This window comes from Phycodurus eques, chromosome 17, assembly GCF_024500275.1.
Source record: "Phycodurus eques isolate BA_2022a chromosome 17, UOR_Pequ_1.1, whole genome shotgun sequence".
NCBI classification, from domain to species: Eukaryota; Metazoa; Chordata; class Actinopteri; order Syngnathiformes; family Syngnathidae; genus Phycodurus; species Phycodurus eques.
The window spans coordinates 513,722-537,197 of record NC_084541.1 but is presented as its reverse complement, the minus strand read 5'-3'; the positions used below and the strand labels follow the sequence as shown (position 1 = coordinate 537,197).

At 41.9% G+C, this 23,476-nt stretch overlaps 1 protein-coding gene across 1 annotated transcript; it reads left to right on the top strand.

Moving 5' to 3' along the window:
• The first annotated feature begins 662 nt into the window (after positions 1–662).
• On the top strand, positions 663–16,750 carry ubash3ba (ubiquitin associated and SH3 domain containing Ba). Its single transcript, XM_061702468.1, has 14 exons — positions 663–1,334; positions 11,007–11,060; positions 11,240–11,426; positions 11,809–12,007; positions 12,088–12,257; positions 12,411–12,619; positions 13,507–13,654; positions 14,160–14,280; positions 14,359–14,481; positions 14,601–14,693; positions 15,113–15,257; positions 15,343–15,449; positions 15,643–15,752; positions 15,830–16,750. Exons 1-14 carry the CDS (start codon positions 1,204–1,206, stop codon positions 15,965–15,967), a joined length of 1,935 nt encoding a protein of 644 aa, XP_061558452.1. The 5' UTR covers positions 663–1,203; the 3' UTR covers positions 15,968–16,750.
• Positions 16,751–23,476: the final 6,726 nt, after the last annotated feature.

The following is a 23,476-nucleotide window of genomic DNA, read 5'->3' as shown; positions in this document are numbered from 1 at the left end:
TTTGGAGCTGTTGAATCATCCTAATTCTATAACTTCTTTATTCCAAATAGAATATTTGTAAATGTGCGTAAATTAGTCTGCTGATGTCTCAACTGTGATGAGCTGTAATTTGGGATAGGAGTTACAAATTTGCGCCCCAAGAACAATTGAATCAAAAGATGATCTGACATGTTTTACAGTGACAAAACTAATAATTGCAATATATTTAATGCTATAAGGTTACTGTTCTAAATAATTAGAACGATAAACCGGCCAAGATAATGTACTCCAAAAATGGAATTTCCTATCAAATTTCAGTGAAAAAAAGAAAAAGACGTATTTGTGGCACATTCCAAATTGCCCCATTTTTGTCTTGGTGGCTTCTTGTTCCTGTAATGTTAATACTGACAGTGTACACATTCGCGGGACTAATAATCTTGTAACAATGAATGGTCATTGAGGTATTATTTTTTGCCGCTGATAAAATACCGAACGTCTAAAACTGACGAACTGAATTCAAATGATATCATTGATAATTTGATTCGTTCAAGTTACGTCACTGCGATAGCTAGAAGCGTTTTCGAATTAAAAAGAAATGAAAGTTTGCCTGCCTTTACCATGGCAACAGGTTTTTGATTTGCGCTTCAAAGCGCATGCGCATTGACGCCCGCTGAGACCGGAAGTGTGAAGCACTCTTTCCACCATCCGCCCCCAGATCGGCTCTGCATCACACGGCTTCAAACTCAAGTGAATAATGGCGCTGTAGTTCCTGATCGCTCTGCTGTCATTTGTACGAGCGAGCCCACGGGTGACCCACCCGCTCGTCAACGCTTTGCTGGCTCTTCAACTTGACGGCTCGCCGATTCTCGCCTCCCGGGAGACATGTCCGCGGTGGGAGGAACGAAGCTAGCTTTTTAGTGGCATCCGATTTCTCCTCCGGCGGACCGGATGCGAGAGGCGAGCTCGACCCCGACATGTTCCCCTCCGCGGCCGGGGACAGTGGCTCGCGACCACGGCTGGCCCAAACAGTCGCGGTGACTCGCCATGGCTGGCCTCTCGTGTGATGGTCTGAGCTTTGACCTGCTGGATGAAAACGAACCAGTGTTGTCTGCACCTAACTTGAGCTTCACGAGACTGTCGCTTCCTTCTTCTTCGGGTGTGAATCTTTTTGAATGAAATGCAAGCAAATACGTCACAAGACCGACCTTACCGATGGAGCAGTAAATGATGGCAGCTAAAGAGGAACTCTACGCCAAAGTGACCCCGCGGAGACCGCGCCAGACCCGGGCAGGCACCGTCAAACACGGGTCAACTCTGGACGTGCTGCTGTCCATGGGCTTCCCTAAGACCAGGGCGTGAGTACACTGCTGCACTGCCCCACCGCAAACACACTCACACACACTCAGCATTGAACTAGTGTTCTGTACTACGTTTTGGAAAATGGCCTTTCGACTTTGCACCGGACTGCACTCCTGCAGAAAGATGCTGTGTGACTCCGATGTTGCACTGGCCGGCCTCTCGGTTTCAGTGGATCCTGCTCAAATATTATTACCCCCACCGCCCGTTCGGCATTGACGGGGGAGGGTTGTCAAGAAACAAGCCCTGTGTGAATGAAATGTGGAGGTTACGTAATGATGATAAAGCCCCCCAGAAATGATTACAGTAGTTGATTTTCTTGCTCATTGAAAATTGAGGCCAAGCTTTTTGTGTTGCGGTTTAAATTCTCTCTCTCCTGGATGACATCATAGCAGTATGGGCGGCTGCCCATGTCCACCTTGCACTCCTGAGTGGAGTTGGCATGTTTTCTCATCATCCTCCCACGCCCCCAAAACATGCAGTAGGTTAATTGAAGACTCTAAATTGCCTGTAGGTGTGAATGTGGATGGTGGTTTGTCCATGTGTGCCCTGCGACTGACTGGCGACCAGTCCAGGGTGTACCCCACCTTTCCCACAAAGTTAGCTGGGGTAGGCTCCAGCTCACCCGTGACCTTAGTGAGGATAAGCATTCTTGAAAATGGATGGATGGATGGACGTTATAGCAGTATGAAACAACCATCCCCTGCCATGAACAAAAACATTGGGAAGATGGTCTTTTGTCTTTCTATTTCCAATGTACTGACTGTTGTCTGTGTAACTCCACCTTGTAGATTCAGTAACTGGTTTGGTGGTGCCCCAAAAAGGCTTGAATACAGTACTATCCCTTTCCCACTGAGTAGTACTCATCAGTTCAGTTGGATACTGATGTATATATATTTTTTGGGTCCAGTGTTAAGGTTCTCAAAACGTCCAACATTAACAGAATATCTATTCCTCCTCAATTGGAACATTTAAATTTTCACAGCCTTTGTGTCAATTTAGGTCTGGGAAGAGAAAACATCTCTCATGACATTTGTGACCAAAATAGAGCTTGGTACGCTTTGTGTTGTCATGTACAAGCTGGCTTCTTATCATGTGTAAATAAACCTTACGAGAGAAAAATGTTCAACGTTCTCATTTTGTGATCAAATGGCAGTTTGAGAGGCAGTTACAGAAAAATCTGCCATCAGGGCCTAGCTACAGGGAACAAGGACTTTATTGTGTTGAAGGGTGGGAGTATGAAACGCAAATACACACAGACACACAAGTACGAGTATCAACCCTTCTGTTAAATTGAGAGGAATCGTTGCTGAGTCATTCAAGAACTGACCGGTGCAGGCAGACAGGAATTGCTAGGACAGCAGCACCTCCGCTCACTGGTCATTTCCAATGCAGGTTTGCAAACTGATCCCATTTAGATTTCCTCATTCTGGTTTGCTGCTTAGCTCTCCTAAAGAATCTTTTGATATTACTTTGTTCAATAACAAACCGACGATGCAGCTGGTTTTGGTTGTATCACTTAAAATTATAGTAACTCAAAGGAAAGGTGCAGTAAAGGTTTTATACTGTACTAGGGATGCACCATCCATCCATCCATCCATCCATCCATTTTCTGAGCCGCTTCTCCTCACGCGGGTCGCGGGCGTGCCGGTGCCTATCCCAGCTGTCATCGGGCAGGAGGCGGGGTACACCCTGAACGGGTTGCCAGCCCATCGCAGGGCACACAAACAAACAACCATTCGCACTCACATTCACACCTACGGGCAATTTAGAGTCTCCAATTAATGCATGTTTTTGGGATGTGGGAGGAAAGCGGAGTGCCCGGAGAAAAGCCACGCAGGCACGGGGAGAACATGCAAACGCCACACAGGCGGGGCCGGGGATCGAACCCGGGTCCTCAGAACTGTGAGGCTGACGCTCTAACCGGTCAACCACTGTGCCGCCAGGGATGCACCAATGCTCAAGTTTTCTGACCAAGTATGAATAGAAGTACTCTGATGAAGGAGGTCAGTGATTCCCTGCTGGGGCCAAGGCATTGACATACAATACATCTGTAAATGCGATCCAAGTCTATCATGGTCGACTGCGTGTCGATCAACTGAACAGAGAGAAAATGAGAATGGCTGCTTTCTTACTGCCTCAACAAAACAGATCTGGTAGCCGATTAGGGTTTCTGTCTGTTAGTTTCTCTAAGCTTTTATGTGCCAAGAGGAAGTTGGTGTGCAGTTTTCATGCTTCCAGTGGTAAAGTTTAGAAAACCACAGCAGTAAAGTACATTAAAAGAACGTACATTCCCTGGGCACAATATTAGGTACACCTGCAAATTGCAGCGATTGAAGCTGATATAAGAACGGTATCAGAAAATTATTTTTCTGCACTGTATCATTCAAAGATGTTTCTAATATTTCCCTCTCGCGCACAGGTAACCAACGCATTAGGAACACCTCATTCTTCCCCACGGCGTTCTCAGTTTGCAATAGGATGCACATTGTTAAAATACCTTACTGACAGGCAAATTGTTGTACAGTAGGGGTCACCAACGTGGTGCGCAGGCATCTGTTCTAAAAATAGCTCACATGGAACATTGTGATTTCCTTGGAATGTTGTAGAAGTCATCATTTTAACTGTAAACACTTCATAAAGTGTAGCATCATGATATTTATCTGTTTCCTACATTGTTAAATCATTGTTGGTGATTATTGTGAGAAATCATTAAGGTGTCTTCACTTAGATGAAAATCATTAATTTGTAAAAACATACAACTAAAAGTAACTTGAGCAAAGTATTTATCAAATTGGTAGCCCTTCCCATTTACCAGTACCCAAGAAGTAGACTTTACACCGATCTGATCGATATCGGCCCGATAATTAGCATTTAATGCTGACGGGCTTAAATGTCATCATTCGCCAATCCGTTCAGTGATGTCATTAATCGGCTCCGCAAAAGACATTTACTCCGCATCGCCATCGTGTACAGTATATTTGAATCCAAAAGCTAGTGTTTTTTTAGCCTTGTCGCGTGTCTTTAGATGTACTACTGTAAATATCTTACAGCCAATAAAGTTATTTAAAAAAAAAAAAAAAAAAACGTCAGCGGTAGCGTTTTGGGACAGACACCACGCCTGAGACAGACAACACGTAATGCCTGGATCAGACTACAAGACACATTTGGTCAGACTGCTGCAATAAAATCTTCGCATCCTGTCTTCTACGATCAAACACGACCGGATACACTAGTTACCATGGTGACGACATCGCGACGCATGTATTATAAGAACAAAATGGTGAAAAACGTGTGGTGGTGGTCACTGGTGCTCGGGAGATTACGTTCATTTAAAGATTGCTTGAGGTATGTTCACATACTTTTAATACGATACGGCTCGCAATCAGGCAACAAAACGTTATGTAGCCTAGCAAGCAAGTGTTAGCACTAACGGTTGTACGTAAACATGCCGGCGTTATGTCGAATCATGCACTTGTTTCGGGGTGTGTGTGTGAAGTAATTTAATTACAATAAAGTAATTTAATTACAGGTGGCACGGTGGGCGACTGGTTAGAGCGTCTGCCTCACAGTTCTGAGGACTGAGGTTCAATCCCCAGCCCAGCCTGTGTGGAGTTTGCATGTTGCGTGGGTTTTCTCCGGGCACTCCGGTTTCCTGCCACATCCCAAAAACATGCGTGGTAGGTTGATTGAAGACTGTAAATTGCCCATAGGTGTGAATCTGAGTGCCAATGCTTGTTTGTTTATGTGTGCCCTGCGATTGGCTGGCAACCAGTTCAGGGTGTACCCCACCTCCTGCCTGAAGATAGCTGGGAAAGGCTCCAGCACGCCCGCGACCCTAGTGACGATAAGCGGCTCAGAAAATGGATGGATGAATTTAATTACAGCAAGTTAGCACCCATTATTTCTGTCTTGTCGTAATGTTGGTTTGACCTGACTGATTAGAATACATGACCTGACGAGAGAATACCTTTGAAGATACTCAGTATACGGTACACAAGTATATGCAGTAAATGAACAATTCATTTAAAAAGACAATTTGCTCCATCTTGAAATTGGATCGGTGATCGGTTATCTTTTCTCGCTGATCGTGTAAAGCCTACCAAGAAGTGGCTCATGTTTCAAAAAGGTTTGTGACCCCAGTTTTAGAGTATTCAAGTTCATTAGATTGTGTAAGTGTGCCTGATAATTTGGTAGGTTTGGGAAATCCCTTTGTTTGTTTTGTACTATAGTACACTAATAGAGTGGTAATTTGATTTGCAAGTGCCCCACTTACTAGTTTTTCCATTGATGTCAAAAATGATGTCTTCACTGGCCGTGTCCCAGACATCACTGACGAGGCCACTTTCCTTAACGGCACAAGGCACACAGCTTAGGGGCACAGTTCTTCCGGCTTGTCCCACACACTTTATTTAAAAAAAAAAAAAAAAAAAAAATGGTTGTGTTTTCTGGCGGTTGGAACAGATGAATGGAATTTCAGTTAATTTTCGATGGGGAATATTGATTTGTTATACAGTTTGAGTAAATTGAGTGATAACCGTGGTTACAAAACGAATTAAACTTGTAAGTCAAGGTACCACTGTACTAATAGTGATACAGAAGATATGCATACTTGAGACTGAGACACATTCTGACGCAGGCATTTTTCATGAACAAACGCTCAACTTGGATTCAAGGCGGCTAAGCGGAAGTCGCCCATTTCCTGAAGTGGCTTGTGACCTTCTCTGCGCTCTCTGTTAAGACGGTGGTTTGAGAGTGGCTGAAGCTGAGGTTGCAATGTCTCGCACATACAAAAAAATAAGACACTGAGCTCTCATGTTTTACTTTTATCTCAGCAGTGAGCTGGTGAAGAAAGATTGAACATAAAGCCATAATGATTGATTTGGCCAAAAAGACAGTCATTGAGGCGATAACTTTTTTGTTGTTTCATGATTATTCTATTGCTAGAATTAAGTGAGAAACTTTGCACTTCCTTCCACATTGAGCCTCATTCATATTAAGCTTCAACTAATGTCAAGCCAAGTCAATTTTGATCACACAAAAAGCTGGAAAATAAAACATACTTCACCCACACAATGGCCCACTCGCTTCCTTTATGGTGTCTCTGACGCTATCTGTTGTAACGTGACTTTGAATGTCTTTGTTCCAGAAATAATGAAGCAAGAAAAGGAGAATCAGTTCCAGGCACAGACTATACACAACTGGGTTTTTGGGAACGCGTGCTGCGATCAGGCGGAAAAAAAGAGGTTTATGATTTGTAAACAGTAACACCAAGCAGCCCTTGTTAGTGACATCGAACTCTATATAGTAATGGAATCACACAATTACAACTCAACTTCTCCCACCATTACAGAGATAATCAGATTTTTTTTCAAGTTGCCATGTGATGAAGGATAAAATTGATACCACTTCAGTACTTTTTACGTAAGCAGGTTTCTCTCTGTGGCCATGGAATACAAGTTTTACTTCGCAATCTATTGTTGAAAACTGCAGGAAGCATAAATAGAAGACCGTCTTACTTGGCTGTTCTGTATGGGCGTGCTATGTACCTTTCAGCATTAATGGTGCCTTCACAGATGTGTAAGTTACCCATGCCATTGGAAATAACCCAGCCCCATACCATCACAGATGCCGGCTTTTGAACTTTGCGTCCATAACAGTCCGGATGGTTCTTTTCCTCTTAGGCCCGGAGGACACGAGGAGTCCACAATTTTCAAAAACAACTTAATATATGGACTCGTCGGACCACCGAACACTTTCACATCAGTCCATCTTAGATGAGCTCAGGCCCAGAGGAGCCGGCGGTGTTTCTGGGTGTTGTTGATAACTGGCTTTTGCTTTGCATAGTAGAGTTTCAAGTTGCACTTACGGATGTAGCGCCGAACTGTATTTACTGACATTGGTTTTCGGAAGTGTTCCTGAGCCCATGGGGTGATATCCTTTACACATTGATGTGGGTTTTTGATGCAGCGCCACCTGAGGGATCGAAGGTCACGGGCATTACATGCAGTGATTACTCCAGATTCTCTGAACCTTTTGATGATATGATGGACCGTAGATGATGAAATCCCTAAATTCCTTGCAATTGTACGTTGAGGAACATTGTCCTTAAACTCTTCGACTATTTTCAGAATCATCTTTATTTGCCAAGTATGTCCAAAAACACACACAAGGAATTTGTCTCCGGTAGTTGGAGCCGCTCTAGTACGGCAACAGACAGTCAATTGACAGAGAACACTTTGGAGACAGAAAGACACTGACAAAAAAAACAAAAAACAGTCACTGAGCAATAAAGGGTTCCTAGTTGTCTGGTAATGCCGGTACATTAAAAAAAAAAAAAAATTGACAATTATGCAAAAGATGCAGAGTCCTCTAGCACTTAGAGCACTTTCTCCCGCACTTGTTCACAAAGAAGTGAACCTCGCCCCATCTTTGCTTGTGATTGACTGAGCAATTCAGGGAAGCAATCATGGCACCCACCTGTTGCCAATGAGCCTGTTCACCTGTGGGATGTTCCAAACACGTGTTGGATGAGCATTCCTCAACTTCTTTGCCACCCGTCCCAACTATTTTGGAACATGTTGCAGCCATAAAGTTCTTAGTTCATGATTATTTGCTAAAAACAATCAAGTTTATCTGTTTGAACATTAAATATCTTCTCTTTGTAGTATATTCAATTAAATATAGGTTGAACATGATTTGCAAATGATTGTATTCTGTTTTTTATTTATGTTTAACACAACGTCCCAACTTGATTGGAATTGGGGTTGTATAATCTAGACATTGTGATGTATTGTAGCTGATTTTCTCTTTTCCGGATGATTGCCATGATTCCCACTCTGAATATCAAAAAATGTCAGAAAGAGAGCTGTCATTTCACAGTATCTCTGCTGCAACCCGAACAAGAAGAAGACCATGAAATGACGTGAATGTCACTGAGCCCAACAGTCGTAGCCACTATAATCGGCATCGTACAGAAAAGAGATGGCGGAGAAATGGAGGCATAAAATATGTGCGATACCGTGCTCTGGTCATGTTAGCTGGCTAAAGATAATGCTAACTGTATGTAACATAGCAGTTGTTCGCAGTCGCTGAATAACTGTCGCAATCAGACACAAACCGGCAATAAAAAGCTTGTTTTTGCTACATATACTGTATGTAGATTAAAAACCGATTAATTGATCAAGTTCTATTAATATAAAATATTTGACGGTCCAGATGACTCCAAAAGATAGCGTGAGATGAAGAGCGTTTTCCTGGCCTGTATCATCCACACGTGCCTTTTTTATGTGTGGCACTTGACAGGAGGAACCTCTTCGCCCTGTTGGGGTAATGCAAGCAGTTAGCTATGGTGTTCCCCTTTGGTTTGTGAACAGGAAATGATGATTTGCCTGTAGAGCTGAGTCATGGAGTGGCCCTTGGCTGGATGCAGTTGTTGCTCAACGCATTAGTGCGTAAGTGGTGAAACGATCAAGCCGTTCTGATGACTGCATTTTTGTAATTCCCCATCCCCCAGTTATGACCCTTAGTATTCTTGTGACTAGCAAAACCCACACAATTACTCACTCTTAAGTTGCCAATTATCTGACCTCAGTCATTTTGTACAAAGACAGCTGATAAGACAAAGGGCAGGGAGCCAAAAAATGTCCTCTGTCTGAAAGGTTACCGCATTTTGGTGAAATGACAGGCACTTTCAAATGGTGCCTTATCTAATAATGGTTATTTCTAGGTGGAAGCCAAACAATTGCGGAGGTATTTTTTCCCAGCCCTTCTTTGTCTAGCTGTGAACAGGAAATGCAGTTTATAAATAACATGCCCATTTTTGCTAGGGGCAAGGGAAGCCTCTGGTGTACGCAGCTATTGAGGACAGTAGGTCCATGGCTGCTTGTACCACATAAAACTAAAGCATTCATTTCAGGAAAAATAAAGACTTAAAGGATTAAACGGCAGATGTGATTCACAAGGGCTAAAACACAATCGGTACTGTGGTAAGTCAGCTATGGGAAGTTGAGCGACATTCACACAGGCATCCACAATGACGCATCTCCTCCAGGCAACATTATTCTGCTCAATACAACACTGACATCGGAACAAAATTTCAGAACATTCAGACGGAAAGTCTCCTATCCTATTACAGTATATCCAACGATCCATCCGTTTTCTCTATCAATTATCGTTATTAGGGTCACGGATGAGCTGGTGCCTATCCCGGCTGATTTTGAGGCGGGGTACACCCTGGACTGGTCACCAGACAAACGCTGGGCACATTAAGATTACTGTCGAAAGTGTCTATACTGTCTATACTGTCTATGCGCCCTGTGCGATTGCCGTCGATTGTGCCACCCTGACCAATCGTCAGCGCGGGACATAGTGACGGCCCCACAGAATGCTGCCCATATCGCCCATATCAGAAACCGCCGCTGTCACTCTTCTACACGTTTGTTCATTCACTTTGGAGCTAATGGAGTCACCCTTCTGCTGTCCATCGTTAAGAATGCAGCTCGAAGGGATTCCTACGTAGCTTGGGTTGCTTGCTGTGTCACCGAGGGTTCATGCGTCTTAAATAACTGAGATAGCAGAGCAGGCCTTCCCGTGCTACATTTTAATTCAATTTTGGGATGCCTCTGTCACAGCTGGCTGTAATCCCATCATGCCCTCTTGAGAAACAAATACTTTTACCCCCTTCCCCCACTCAGCATTAGGTCAACCTCCTATTGTACTGCATAGTCAACACATCGCTGAAACAGCATAACCAAAGGACACAATTGAGTTTATCAGGGATGGGCATTTGACTGAATTTCTTTGATCAACTATGGGGTAAACTATTGTGTGAGTGCATGCATGTTGTAGTAGTTCTACGTGAGCAATCTGTTGTGACGCTTGAGCCTCTGCAGTCCCCATTGTGCACACTGGGCTGAGTGAGGACACGCTGCCCCAGGGTCCGTAGCCGAATGAATCGAGGACCCTCTCGGTTGGCCAAAAATAAAAATAGCTTATTGAATGTGAATGTGAGTGGCACAATGCAAACGCGTGAATTCATTAGACCATAATACCCTAGTGTGTTCATTTGACTTCCATCCCAATAGAGGATAGTGACCGTCTGTGTCTATTCAGAATGGGGACAAACAGTATCTGGGGGTGAAGAAGCCTTTGATGTGTATGGAGGTTTTATTGTCATCTCATGGAGTGAAGGGAGCCTGTAGTTTTCATACAAACAACAAATAAACCAACACAACTAAAAGTGACTTCTAACTTCTGTGAATCTGAACAAAATCCACACAGTCATTTCTTTCTATCTATCTATCCATCTATCTATCTATCTATCTATCTATCTATCTATCTATCTATCTATCTATCTATCTGTCTATCTGTCTGTCTGTCTGTCTGTCTGTCCTTCCGCCCGTCCGTCCGTCCGTCCGTCCTTCCGCCCGTCCGTCCGTCCCGAACTGATTTCACAAGGACATAACTTCTCGTATTTGTCCTTCAAGCTCTTCCAAAGTTGTTGGTTTGGTAGAATAGACTTGCTCCTTTAATCATGGAACATACACAAAAAAAACCTGAGGAAAATGTTACAACATATGAATAAATGATGAAGTATTTTTCAAATAGGGAGTACCTTTTCAATCACCCTGTATTCATTTTGTGACCGTGTTTCCCCTTGATCTATGCAGCTTGAAAGCCTTGGTTTCGACAGGAGGAAAAAACGTCCAGGCAGCTTGTGACTGGTGAGAACCGCATGCACACGCATGCGCAGACGCACAAAACAATACAAACATGTTACCGTTTTCGCGAGTTACTAATTCATCTGTGGAATGTGAGTAAAGACCATGATAAACAAATGGCTAAACGCTGTCTTGTAGCCTTTTCCTATTTTTAACTCTTGTGTGCATTTGTGTGTCTCCAGGCTTTTTTCGCATGTGGATGACCCCTTCCTGGATGACCCTCTGCCCAGGGAGTATGTGTTATATCTGCGACCCAGTGGTCCACTGCTCCAGCAGCTCTCTCTCTTCTGGCAGCAATCTCGCCTCACGTGTGGCAAAAACAAGGCACACAACATCTTCCCCCACATCACCCTCTGCCAGTTCTTCATGGTCAGTCTCAGTCTCATGTCTCCCTGTGCTCAAATTGTGAAGCCTTCTCTAAATGTCAAGATTTCTGATTAACTGGTCGTCATATTGCACTTAAAAGTTGTTTATTGTGGTCTATTGTTTTTCATTTTTGTGTGCGGTGATTGTTCAGAGATGCTACACCTCTTTACACAACTGCGACTGTGTGTCAAATAAAAATATACAGTCTATTTGTATTATTCTGCCTTTTGTTTTAAGTGCGTGCAATAACAACACATGCAAGTGATTCACTCAGTGAGGAAAATGTGCATGCTTTCATTCAGTGGTAAACGAATGTTCGATTTCCTTTGAATCCTGCTTTCGTTCTCCATCCTGGAATTTGATGGCTTTTTCATCATCTCTTCAGTGTGCCGACGGGAAGGTGGAGGCTCTGTCAGATGCCCTCCAGACTACAGTTTCGAAGTGGAAAGGTCGTATACCCATGCCCCTTCCACTGGAGCTGTACACTTCCTCCACCTTTATCGGCCTCTTCGTGGAGGAGCAAGTGGCGGAGGGGCTCAAGAGTTTTGCGGCTGATTTTGCCAATGAAGCGGAAACTAAAGCAGGTTATTTTTTTGGTTTGTACCGTAAATGTATAGTCAGAAGGTTGCATAGTATCATCGGTGTGCACATTTTCTATGTCCAGATGTGCATGTTGAGCACCATAAGAAGCAACTGCATGTCACTTTGGCATACCACTTCCAAGGCAGCCATCTTCCAGTCTTAGAAAAGTTGGCCAAGAATGTGGATGTGTCATCAGGCTGTGACTGGCTGGCTGTGCTCTTCTCCCGGGATATTCGCTTTGCTAATCATGAGGTACGAATGTGTCCTCTCAAATACAATTGATGGTTCCCTGGCCTTTCAGATGTTGTTTATAATCAGTGTATCAATATATCAGAATTATACCTGAAATTGTTTTCCCTCTTTTATACTGATCAAAGATGCCTGTTCTCTGCTTGTCCCCTCTAGACACTGCACGTCATGTATCCCTATGTGCCTCAAAATGATGATGAGCTTGAGCTGGCGCTCGGAGACTTCATCTTCATGTCCCCCATGGAACAAAGCAGTGCCAGTGAGGGTTGGGTCTACGGCACGTCCTTGGGCACGGGACTGACCGGCCTGCTGCCTGAAAACTACGTCAGCCGTGCTGACGAGTCTGACACGTGGGTTGTTCACGGGTAAGAACGAACGCACCACACAACTCTTTGCCTTCTCATTCATTGCAGAATGTCAATGCAGAAGCCATAAAGTTCACCATAATGGCATCTGCTCTAATCGAGACATTGTCTCAATCTCTAGGTGTGTTCACTAAATGCCCTGCCTTCTTTAGTCTGTAATTACCTGCAGCATCATCTCTACTTGTCCAACCTATACTTTCTCCGGTAGAAACAAAAACGTCACAAGAAGTATATATACTGTGCTGAAATAAAGATGATCTCATCTCAATCGACTCACAGATTGACTCACTCTGTTCAAAATATGGGCCTGAAGACAAATCCATTATTCTATGGTTTGATTAGCCACAGGTGGCTGAGCAGGTTAATTATACCTTCTGCCATCTAGCGGAAGAGTATTTAATTGTTCTGCCGGTCACCCGACACGACTGGCATAAATAGTAGTAAATGCATACATTTTTGGACCATTTAAGTGAAACTAAATAGTTTCCCCGCAGCACACCTGATGATCTGTCACAGCATACGCGGTGGGTTTTTCCCACTGCGTTTTTCCTCCATGTTTTCTGGCTTCCTACCGCATTCTCAAAACGTGCTACTTCGGTTATTTGAAGACTCTAAATTGTCCTTACGTGTAAGGATAATTGAATGGGGTGTGAATGGTTGTTCCCTGCGATTGTCTGGCAACCCAGCCAATCCCAATGTCCAGCGTCTCTCGCCCAAAGTCAGCTGGGATAGGCTCCAGCTCACACCCGTGACCCGAGTAAGGATAAGTGGTATAGAAAATGGATGGATGGATGGATGGATGGATGATATCTCCCCTTTAGAGTCAACTCATCTGTGACTCATCTTGATGAAATTCTGAAAGGTACGTGTTTTCATCCAAACCTCAGGTCTCATTCTATTCTCAACTACACCTCCCCGTCTAACGCTGGCAGCAGCGCCCTTGGTGGGTTACTGTTTGATGAACAGCACACTGACAGTCTGCTTGACAGTCTGGTGGATCCTCCCAGCCTCGCTGGCCTGTGTCCTCCCATGCAGGTACAATATTCCTTTGTGTATGTTGTACAAAAGTCATGCATCTCACCTCATGACTACCAGATCCACTGTATGGACAAAGGTTTCTGAATCACTAAATTCATCAATCAGGTCAAAGGCTATTATTTTGAACAATTGAACAGCTCTTTGTAGACACACTGTGGGAAGGCATTTGTTTTGCTCTAGTGCACGAAGCAGGCATACTTGGATGACATCATGAAACACCTTTTGGATGAACTACAACAGAAATTGTGAGTCAGCAGGCAGTCTGTCAGGGCCAACATCAGTGCCCTCACTATGTTCTTCTGGATCAATGGACAAAAATTCCAACATACTCCAGCACCTTGGTATTCGTAGAGGAGTAAAAGGGGGAGGGGATGACGCCATATGTTCTTCTTTTTTCACCTCCTGTAGGTGTAATGGATAGGCCTCCCAATACATTTATCACTTGATTGTATTTGATGCATATCATTTAGTTGCAAATGGTCTCTTGCCTTCCTTATTTCAGGTGACACGGGCAGCTGCTCAGTCCTCCCTGTCCAAGATGAGATTGTTTGTGTGTCGACATGGGGAGAGGATGGATGTTGTGTTTGGGAAACACTGGGTCACTCAGTGCTTTGACGCCAAAGGTGTGTATGCAGAGGGAACACGTGACACTGTTTGCTCCTGTATATCGTAAACACTAACTTCGATTCTTTTGTGTAAAGGCCGATACATTCGCTCAAATCTCAATATGCCATCCAGCCTGCCAACCAGAAGCGGCGGTCACAGGGACTATGACAAAGATTGTCCAATTACTGTGTTTGGCTCCTCTCAAGCCCGTCTTGTAGGTTGGTACCATTTGACAAAGGTCCCGTACAGAGGCGTGGGGCTTGTTACACACAGTGACATGTTTACAGTGATATTATTTCCTAGTGATATAATCATACAGTGTTGTGCTCTATCTCAGGTGAAGCCTTGTTGGAAAGCCACACCACAATAGACTTCGTTTATTGTTCTCCTTCGCTTCGCTGCGTCCAGACCGCTCAGCACATTCTGCAGGGTATTCGACGCTGTCCTCCTTTTTCTTATCAGTACCACAGTTAAACAGATTCACCTTGCCTGCTCTCCATTCTCCCATGTCTTATTAAAATGATGTTGTCTTATATAATAAGATGGTTAGCTCCAATTAAACGAGTGTTGTTTTTAAATCACGTTGAATCTGTGAGAAGAAAAATGCATACCTTCATCACAACTGACGAAACGTATCATTTTTGACATATGTTGAGATTTCAAATACTGTTGTTATTACTAAATTTGAATGTGACCCAAGTAACCATTTCTCTTTAACAGACACAATGGGTGCACAACTATTACTTCCCCTAGAGAGGAGAGATTCATAAACATAAAAACCACTGTACAGTACACAGCTGATTCCAAGTGGAAGCCTTCTCTGGCAGTATGTCTGTTTTTCTGTTTCAGGTCTCCAACAAGAGGGAAAGACAAAAATCCGCGTGGAGCCTGGGCTTTTTGAATGGACCAAGTGGGTTTCAGGCACCTGTTTACCCACCTGGATCCCCCCAACGGAGCTGGCTGCTGCGAACCTGAGTGTGGACACAACATATCGGTACACAGCCTATGCTCTGACCTCCGTATGCTATTACCTGTGAGGCTGTAATTCCCCTGAACGTCTGTATTTCCCTCATTCTTAGACCTCATATTTCCATTAACAAGCTGGTGGTGTCTGAGTCCTATGACACCTACATCAGCCGGAGCTTCCAAGTGACTCGTGAAATCCTCTCAGAGTGCAAAAATCTGGGTACAGTGTGGACTCTTGGTTTGAATGTTTGAGTACATTTTTGACAGCTACTATAAACTACTACTGTTCTTTGTCATCCTAAATCTAACAAGGTCTGAACGTTGCAAACTATACGATAAATTGCTGAGTGTCATTTAACAGGAAAGTAGTGATAGTCTCTCTTGAATTTGGTTCTTCTACCTCTTTCACATAGGAAACAAGGTCCTGTTTGTGGCCCATGCTTCCTCCCTGGAGGCCTGCACTCGCCAGATACAAGGACTCAGCCCACAAAACTCCAAGGACTTTGTTCAAGTTGTGCGAAAGGTCAGCCAGATGCTGGTTACATCACAGTGAATAAGCTGTTTTAGCTGTTTTCCTTCAATAACACAGAATTTCTACAGATTCCCTACTTGGGATTTTGTGCTTGTGAAGAAATGGGAGACACGGGTGTGTGGCAGCTGGTTGACCCTCCCATCCTGCCTTTGACACATGGACCCAATCACAGCTTCAACTGGAGGGAAATGCTAATGCAAGACTGAAGAATACCACACATTTTTGTTATCATTCTGAACAGCATAATCAATATTTATTTTTTACCCAAACCGCTACCAAAACAAAACAAACGACCCCCCACCCCCCCAAAAAAAAACATTTAAAAAAAAAAGTTAACAAGCACGTCTAGCTTCCATGAACTGCATCTTGTCAAAAACGGGAAAATGTATCGAAGTGCGCAGCTCAGGAATGTGAAGATTACAGCAAACAGTAGCTGGACTCATGTCTTTGTAGTCTCTCACCCGCATATACACTGTGACAAGAATTATATGAGAAAGACTACAGGAATGCTTTTCTGTCTGACAGGGAGTATTATTTGACTTGTGGCTACAACTTAATTAAGGAAGAAGCACAAAAGGAAGGTTGACAGGGAAGAACGGATCATCGTTGTTTTCATGGTGGAAACGAGTTGTTTCTTGTACCTAATTTTATTCCAGTAAATGTAAAACTGCGTGATTAGCCATTCTGTTCCCCTGACTGTTTATTATTATTATTATTATTATTATTATTCAGGACACATTGAAGTTTCGATAGCCCCCACTGGAACGTAATGTAGTAAATCAATGTTTTTTTTTACAAATTGTTTTCAGCTTTTGCTGCAATGCAATGCTATCATAATGCTTTTTAAACGTTTTGTTTTTAACTTCACTTTTGTCACAATTCATTTAGCTGTACATCTAGAGAGATCAGACAAAATATGTTTTATAAATCCAAACATCCCGTTGGGGTTACAAATGAATAAAGATGGTGGAGTCATTGTATTACTTAGATCTGACTGTAGCAGTTTCATATTTTCACTCTGTCACCTGCACTTGTTCCAGCCAATTTAAAAACATTTCAAATGTTTAAACTTTAAATGGAACCTAGACAACTTTTAATTGAGTACTTTTACGTTGAACTGTCTTCTTTTTTCAGTTTCAACGTCTGAGGAAAGGCAAAAAATGATGCTAGTTAGCTTGCTGACATTTAGCAAGCGAGGCTAAATATTGATTGGTCTACATGCGTTCTATGATATTTGGTAAACGTCGGCAGCTGCAGCACAATTTTGGATAGGGTTGTTGTTCTAAAAAATATATATTTTATTTTAGTTTTGGATGTGTTGTAAAGCTAACTTGTGGTGGGTAACCAGAGGGGCAGACAGGTGGAGCGGGGAAATAAAACGGACAAACATCACAAGATGCTTACCAGCCCAGGTAAGCCAAAAATGGAATAATATATTTATTGTCTAATAAAATTCTGAAGTCCATCAAATATTAGCCATTAAACTTGACGAGTCGGCATTTTGGGCACAAGATGGCGCTCAAACCCGCGGCTACCGAGTGGAGCCGTGGCCAACTAACAGCCTCTCGCGAGAAGTGGGCCCCGAGTTGCATCACGCGATCACAGCAGTGTTTCACACTTCACGATCGGCAGTTATTTTCACCATTATTGCTCCTTGTTTTTTTACATTACTCATCTGTCAAAAATGTTTTCGGATAGGATAACGTTCACAATGATTTAATCTGGTTGTTCTTTGGAGGAATTTAAAGAACAACAAAACGAACGAAAAATGTAATAATGACCCATAGAAATAGTCATGTTAGGCCTCAAGCCAAATAAACAAATGCTGTCAAAGATGGCCACTCCCTCACTTATACAGCTGATACAAAGTGGCACTCAAACCTTTGACACCAATAGCACATCCAAAAATACGTGGCTCTCTAAGTACCACCAAAGTGGCGAACATTAAAATAAAGTAACAGCAGGTCCGAGTGTTCATCAAAAATTAGGCTGAGATTTTATTCCTAAAAAATATACCTGTATTTATTGTTGCAAGCCACTGTGACGTTATACAGTTCGACCATTAACACTACTCTTAAATATAGAGGCAAAAACCTGTACGTACAAATGTATACACATAAAATTGAATTCAAAATTGTACATAAGTGTTTAAAAACAAGCCATTCTCAAATATTACATTTAATGTATTGTGACTAAAAGGTAAATGCAACTGAATTGTACTTAAAAATCTACTGTACTTGAAAAGCTAAACAATTGTGTACAAAAAGCAAAGCAAATTTATTTATACTGCACATTTCATACACAAGGTAACACAACGTGCTTTACATGATTAAAAGCATTTAAAAATAAAGGGGGAAAAAAATCTGATATTTAAAACAAAGAGAAGATGATAAAATAAAAGTACAATTAAAACAGCGTACAGTGCAAGAAAGATCATTTAAAAGTGGAAATGCTCTAAAAAGCATGAGAAAAAAGAAGTTTATATATATATATATATTTATGTTTTTTACCTGCACTTAGAAACATTCACACTTGGGCCTGATGTCACTTCTGTTGGCAACTTGTTCCAGTTTTAGTAATTGATTTGATATGACTGGTGAAAGTCAGGTCGGAATCTATCAGTACACCAAGGTTTCGGACTTGGTCTTTGGTTCTTAAAGAGAGCGACTCCAGGTATTTACTAACAGCAGTTAGTAGTTTGATGGGATTTCATCTTTTCAATGGCAACTTTATCTGTATTTAATTGAATGATTCTTTCACATGCCACAAGAAGGCCCTCGTACTCCACTTCAATTATTACCATACATATCTTTTGAAATGTGTACAAGCATTTGACATACAAGCACACATTCGATGATCTTAATATTTGTCTGGTTACTCATCTGACGTTTCTTTATACCTGTACTGTACTTCAGGCTTTTACCAGCAGAGGCCAGTGGCAGCATCACTCACATTCAGGGATGGAAAAGGTAGGACGTTTACTGTATTTCGAAGCTAGAAGGACAACTTTGCAGTCCAAAATGTCATGTTGTGCTGCAAAAAAAAAGAGAGAAAAAAAAGCTGTCAAACTTGCATGACACTGTCTCTACACAATAACACGGGTTTTCATTCTCGTTAAATTGTTATGATGTTATTAGAGTGAAATTTCTCTTTCGGACATCATCTGTGTTACACTTAAAAAATGTCACAGGGAGACAACGAGCCTCTTTTTGTTATAGACAGTATCGAGACATTTTGTTTATAGTTGATCTTAGATCATATGCTTAGCACGTGTTTTTTCCAACTCGATTTCAATGGTTCTCTTAAAGTTGTGGGCCCTTTGATTTGTGGGAGCTGTATCCTTCAATTCAGCTGTGGTTCTTTCTTATAGTCATTTTGTCAGGACTGATAACGGTCCTCCGAAATCTCTTTTCTTGTATCCGATGTAACACTTTCTTTTTTTCTTAGGCACACCTGACTTGATAAACGTTACGGGCATAAATATACCGGAGACGGCTTTCTTGAGGACACCGCACTGACACATTTATTTCTGATGTTCTTGAGAAAAGATGTGCAACAAAGGGCCAGTGATCTTTGGAAATGGAGATCGACACATCTGTCTTGAGATAGCGGGGCCACCTCTCACGAGGCATTGAACGCACCTCTGAGTCCAACTACATGGAAGCAAACGCTCCACACATGCTTGGCTCTCAAACCTGACCTGTCACCATCAATAACTTAACTTTCAATATTCTTTATGGAATAAAATACGTGAGTTTAATTTATGAATAAACTGGGCTGGTCATTTTCCGTACAGAATTCGAATCAGTTCTTATTAGGTTTAATAATAAGAAGAGAGCAGCTGTATTTTTTAAACTATTTATCCTAAACACATCTAGTCTTTTTTAAATTGGTGAATGCAAGTACAGCAATGCGATTTTAAAAAACATAACAGGTGTTTAAGAGAAAATACCCCATTTTTAGTGTCAAAAAGCTCCCTTGACACCAGTGCCTTTCCGACAATAACAAACCCGAAGAAGGTGATTTTCTAAAATTGACAACAAAACAACCACTAAAACCTTTTCTATAAGGCTTGGGATGGAAATGTGTCTCAATGTCCTTAACTGATCTAAATTAATGATCAATCAGTCGTCATATTTAAATACATTAATTTAGGTTAAGGTCAGATTCTAAGAAAGAAACGACAGTTCATTTCTCCACATGGATATTAATTTCAAGTGTAATCTTTTGTTTGTTTCAACCAATAAACATTAAAAGTCTTAACAAAGTGGTAACAAAGGGAAAACAATGCACAGTAGAACAGAATGGCACGCAGAAAGACAATTCGACTTAACCTGTTCACGTCCAATATGCACATGAACTGGTTCTTATTGACAAATAATGTTGTGCACTAGATTTTGCCACGGTTCAAACAATTCCATACAATAGACCGAATGACTAAAGATCAATGTATCGTCAAAAATAGATAAAAACACCCACTGTCGCATCAATGCTACATAAAATTAACTTGATGGCAAAATGTCTGCTTCTTACTTGCCTACAGCAAAAAGCTGAAAATGTGTTAAAACATGTACAGTACTCAAAAGAATTTATTAGACCACCAGTCAAAAAGCAAAAGAGGTCCAGCATGCAGCACCGGAAAGTGTTTTAATGCCGACTCTTCATTTTCAGCCAGTCTCGACATTTTACCATATTGAATTGGGATGAGGAATTTCAAACCTTTTTATACCTAAACTCGAGGCAGCTCACCAGACTGAGAAATCAGAAGAACTTAATCAAGCGTCTCATTCAACCATTTTGTTTTTGTGTTCCTCAATAATACTTGTACTTTAGCATTCAACAGGTTTCTGCTAAAGCGCTTCCACATTTTGGCCTATTGACCAAATGAACAGGAACGTCGCGCAACTGCGGCATAAACCTTTAGAATTCATCAGATACAGCCATAAAGTTGGAATGTGTGCCGAAAGCACAAGAAACGGGAACATTTTTCTGTCTTCCGTCTTGGAGTAGTCGGGAGAGAGGGAGGGGAGGAGGAGAAGGGAGGTGGAGTAAGGTTGGTGTTCCACACAAGAGGACTGGGAAAGGAGCTGCTTCATACTGTGCTCCTCTTGGCTCTTGCTGCTCTTGGCTGTCCATGCATCTCTGTTTGTATTCACTGGGAGTCAGCATGCACCTGTGTGTGTGTGTGTGTGTGTGTGTGTGTGTCTCGCAATCCAACTGGTTGTTTACCCATGCTGTCTGTCATGTTAGCAGCTCATGCAGCAGTCTGCAGGGGAGAGGCAGAACTGGACTTGACAGACTGAACATAACAAAATCTCTGAACAAAGGAATGTATTTGGGAAGTTTGTGCCTCCATCTTGAGTTGAAAGAAATCTGAGGGGACCAACTTTCCTTGCAGCAGTGAAGGTCTGACAACAACATGACTTGTATAGTGAATGGTGAGTTACTTACAGTTACAAACAGTTGGAGTGATCGTAGGTTGTTTAGTTTGTGCAGCTTTTAGCTTTTCAGATGATTTATTGCCAAAACACATGTATCATAGGTCTTTACACGAGCTTTTAAAGTCTTTGCGTGTGCGTGTGCGCGCGTGTGTAGATACGTGCTGTGTGTCTTTGTGTGGGGTGCGTGCTGTGTTTGTTGAATGTTATGATGACGAGGCTCGGGTTCACCTTTGGATTAAACTCGGCTGCTTCGGTTTATTTACATCTCTTGTGCACAGAAATAAACATGGACGCGCGCACACACACACACACACACACACACGCACACACTAACAAACACAGGAAGTCAAATGACAGCCTTGTGTATTGCTTCATAACAGACTCCTGCGGGTCTAACTCGCAGCTATGTTTATCAAACATAACATCTGGATTAGTTTTTCTGCCTCCATGCATAAAAATATTGTGTACAATACATTCACTCTTCTGTGCTGACGGATTACAGTAAATCCAACTAGTGTTGGATCGTTGGAAGGTTTTCGTTGTGCGGATCTGCTACTCAGTACTACTACTGTACGGAACCAAAATACTTCAATGCATTGAGAACTGTCCCAAAAACCATGAATGTATCATTCTTTTTACATGTGATTGCAGTACAGAGATTCAATAATGGCTAACAGGTAGCATGCTCACTGATAAGGAGGGCTTCGTGGGAAAGTGAAGTTTAAAAAGGGTGACAAAAGAACATCGTGTTAACTTCAATTTCCTTTTTTTCCCTCCTGGCATCAGGTGGGATTGGTGTTCGGATGTATGTTGTTCATTCTTCATTTTGATCACAAAAAAGCAAAGAGACCTTAGAGGTAGATTTTGATGTGCAACTGTGAAAAATGTGAATTTGTCAACAATAAGCTCAACCTTTGTAACTACGATTATATGTATATATATATATATATATATATATATATATATATATAACTACAGTTGTCATATTAAACTCTGCGTTCCATTGCCTTTCGTATTTTTTTACTTTTTTTGGTGACTGACAATAGTTGTGAATAGTGGATCACGGTTTAAAAATAACCTACAATAACACAGCAAGATTTGTTTTATGAATATAAATTTGTCAGTGAGAAATGTATGGCATATAGGTGGGTATCTATGAAGGTGGACAATTTTGATCAGCTTTTGGTGGAGGTTTGTGTGCTACTGAGTGCCATTGGTATTGTTAGCGCAATGTAAAAGGCTCATTGTTAAGCCTTGATGACTTGCTCGCCATTAGGAGGTGTCAACAAAGCACATTTCTTCAGGATTCATTATCAGATTTATTTTAAGAAAATGCAACATAAGGCGCATATGTTATTTATGATTGCAGTAGAATTTACAAAGCATAAAAACTATGATCTACTACTATTCTGATTGTTGGGTAATAGGGACAGAAAGGTATGGTATGGTTATGTGCTGCATCTTTCACATTGTTGGCAGCTGACCCCTGGAAAATAAGAACAGCCATACTTGACAATGTTAGTTGAGTTTAATAGAACTAACAACGTTGCATGTAAGTACTGTAATTAATAGCGTAATATTGTTGGGTTTTTTTCTTGTCGGTTACTTTTTAAACTATGATGTATAAATTGTAACAACACAAAAAAAAAAAAAAAAAACGATTCCCCCCATTAATATACCGTAAGACCCCCTTTACTGCTGTAAAATAGTTAAAATATCACATTTCATGGAAAATGTAATTTGGAGGTGCACACACACTCCTACTCTTCATATTATGAAATACTGTACTTCACCGTAGGACCGTCACCATTGCATTTGAATTTACAATAAAGAAGTCTGACCAATTTGAGGCTTTATGTGCCCTTCCATTGCAGCTCTAACGCATGCTTGATTTACAGAAGAACTAGAAGGTAATTATTGTAGTTAAGTAGCAAATAATGTATAAACGGGATCAAAATGCCATTAATAGTACTGGAATACAAAACATCTACCTTGGCGAAATGTTTGATGAAATAAATACAGTTGAGGCCATGACTCCCCTTGTGGCGGTGGATTCTGCTGTGTTTTGCGCGGAGAGCACAGGTCCGATTCCTGGCCGTCGATAAATAATGGGAAAAATCACGTGAGTGACTCCCTGTGGCGTGGCGACACCTGATGAGACGAGCTGAAAGTCACAACAAGAAAAATGGTCCATAACGTGTACAACTTGCTTGCTTGTTAGCTCGCAAGCTAGCTCGTTAGCTCGCGACCACAAACGGTTAACGTTCCCTTAAG

What these genes read in the sequence shown, in the direction of transcription:
- ubash3ba (XM_061702468.1), top strand. Translation starts at nt 1,204, where the DNA reads ATGATGGCAGCTAAAGAGGAACTCTACGCCAAAGTGACCCCGCGGAGA. An exon ending in CCCTCTGCCAGTTCTTCATG is followed by an intron (nt 11,427 to 11,808) that starts GTCAGTCTCAGT and finishes TCATCTCTTCAG; the next exon opens with TGTGCCGACGGGAAGGTGGA. An exon ending in AGTGTGGACACAACATATCG is followed by an intron (nt 15,258 to 15,342) that starts GTACACAGCCTA and finishes CCTCATTCTTAG; the next exon opens with ACCTCATATTTCCATTAACA.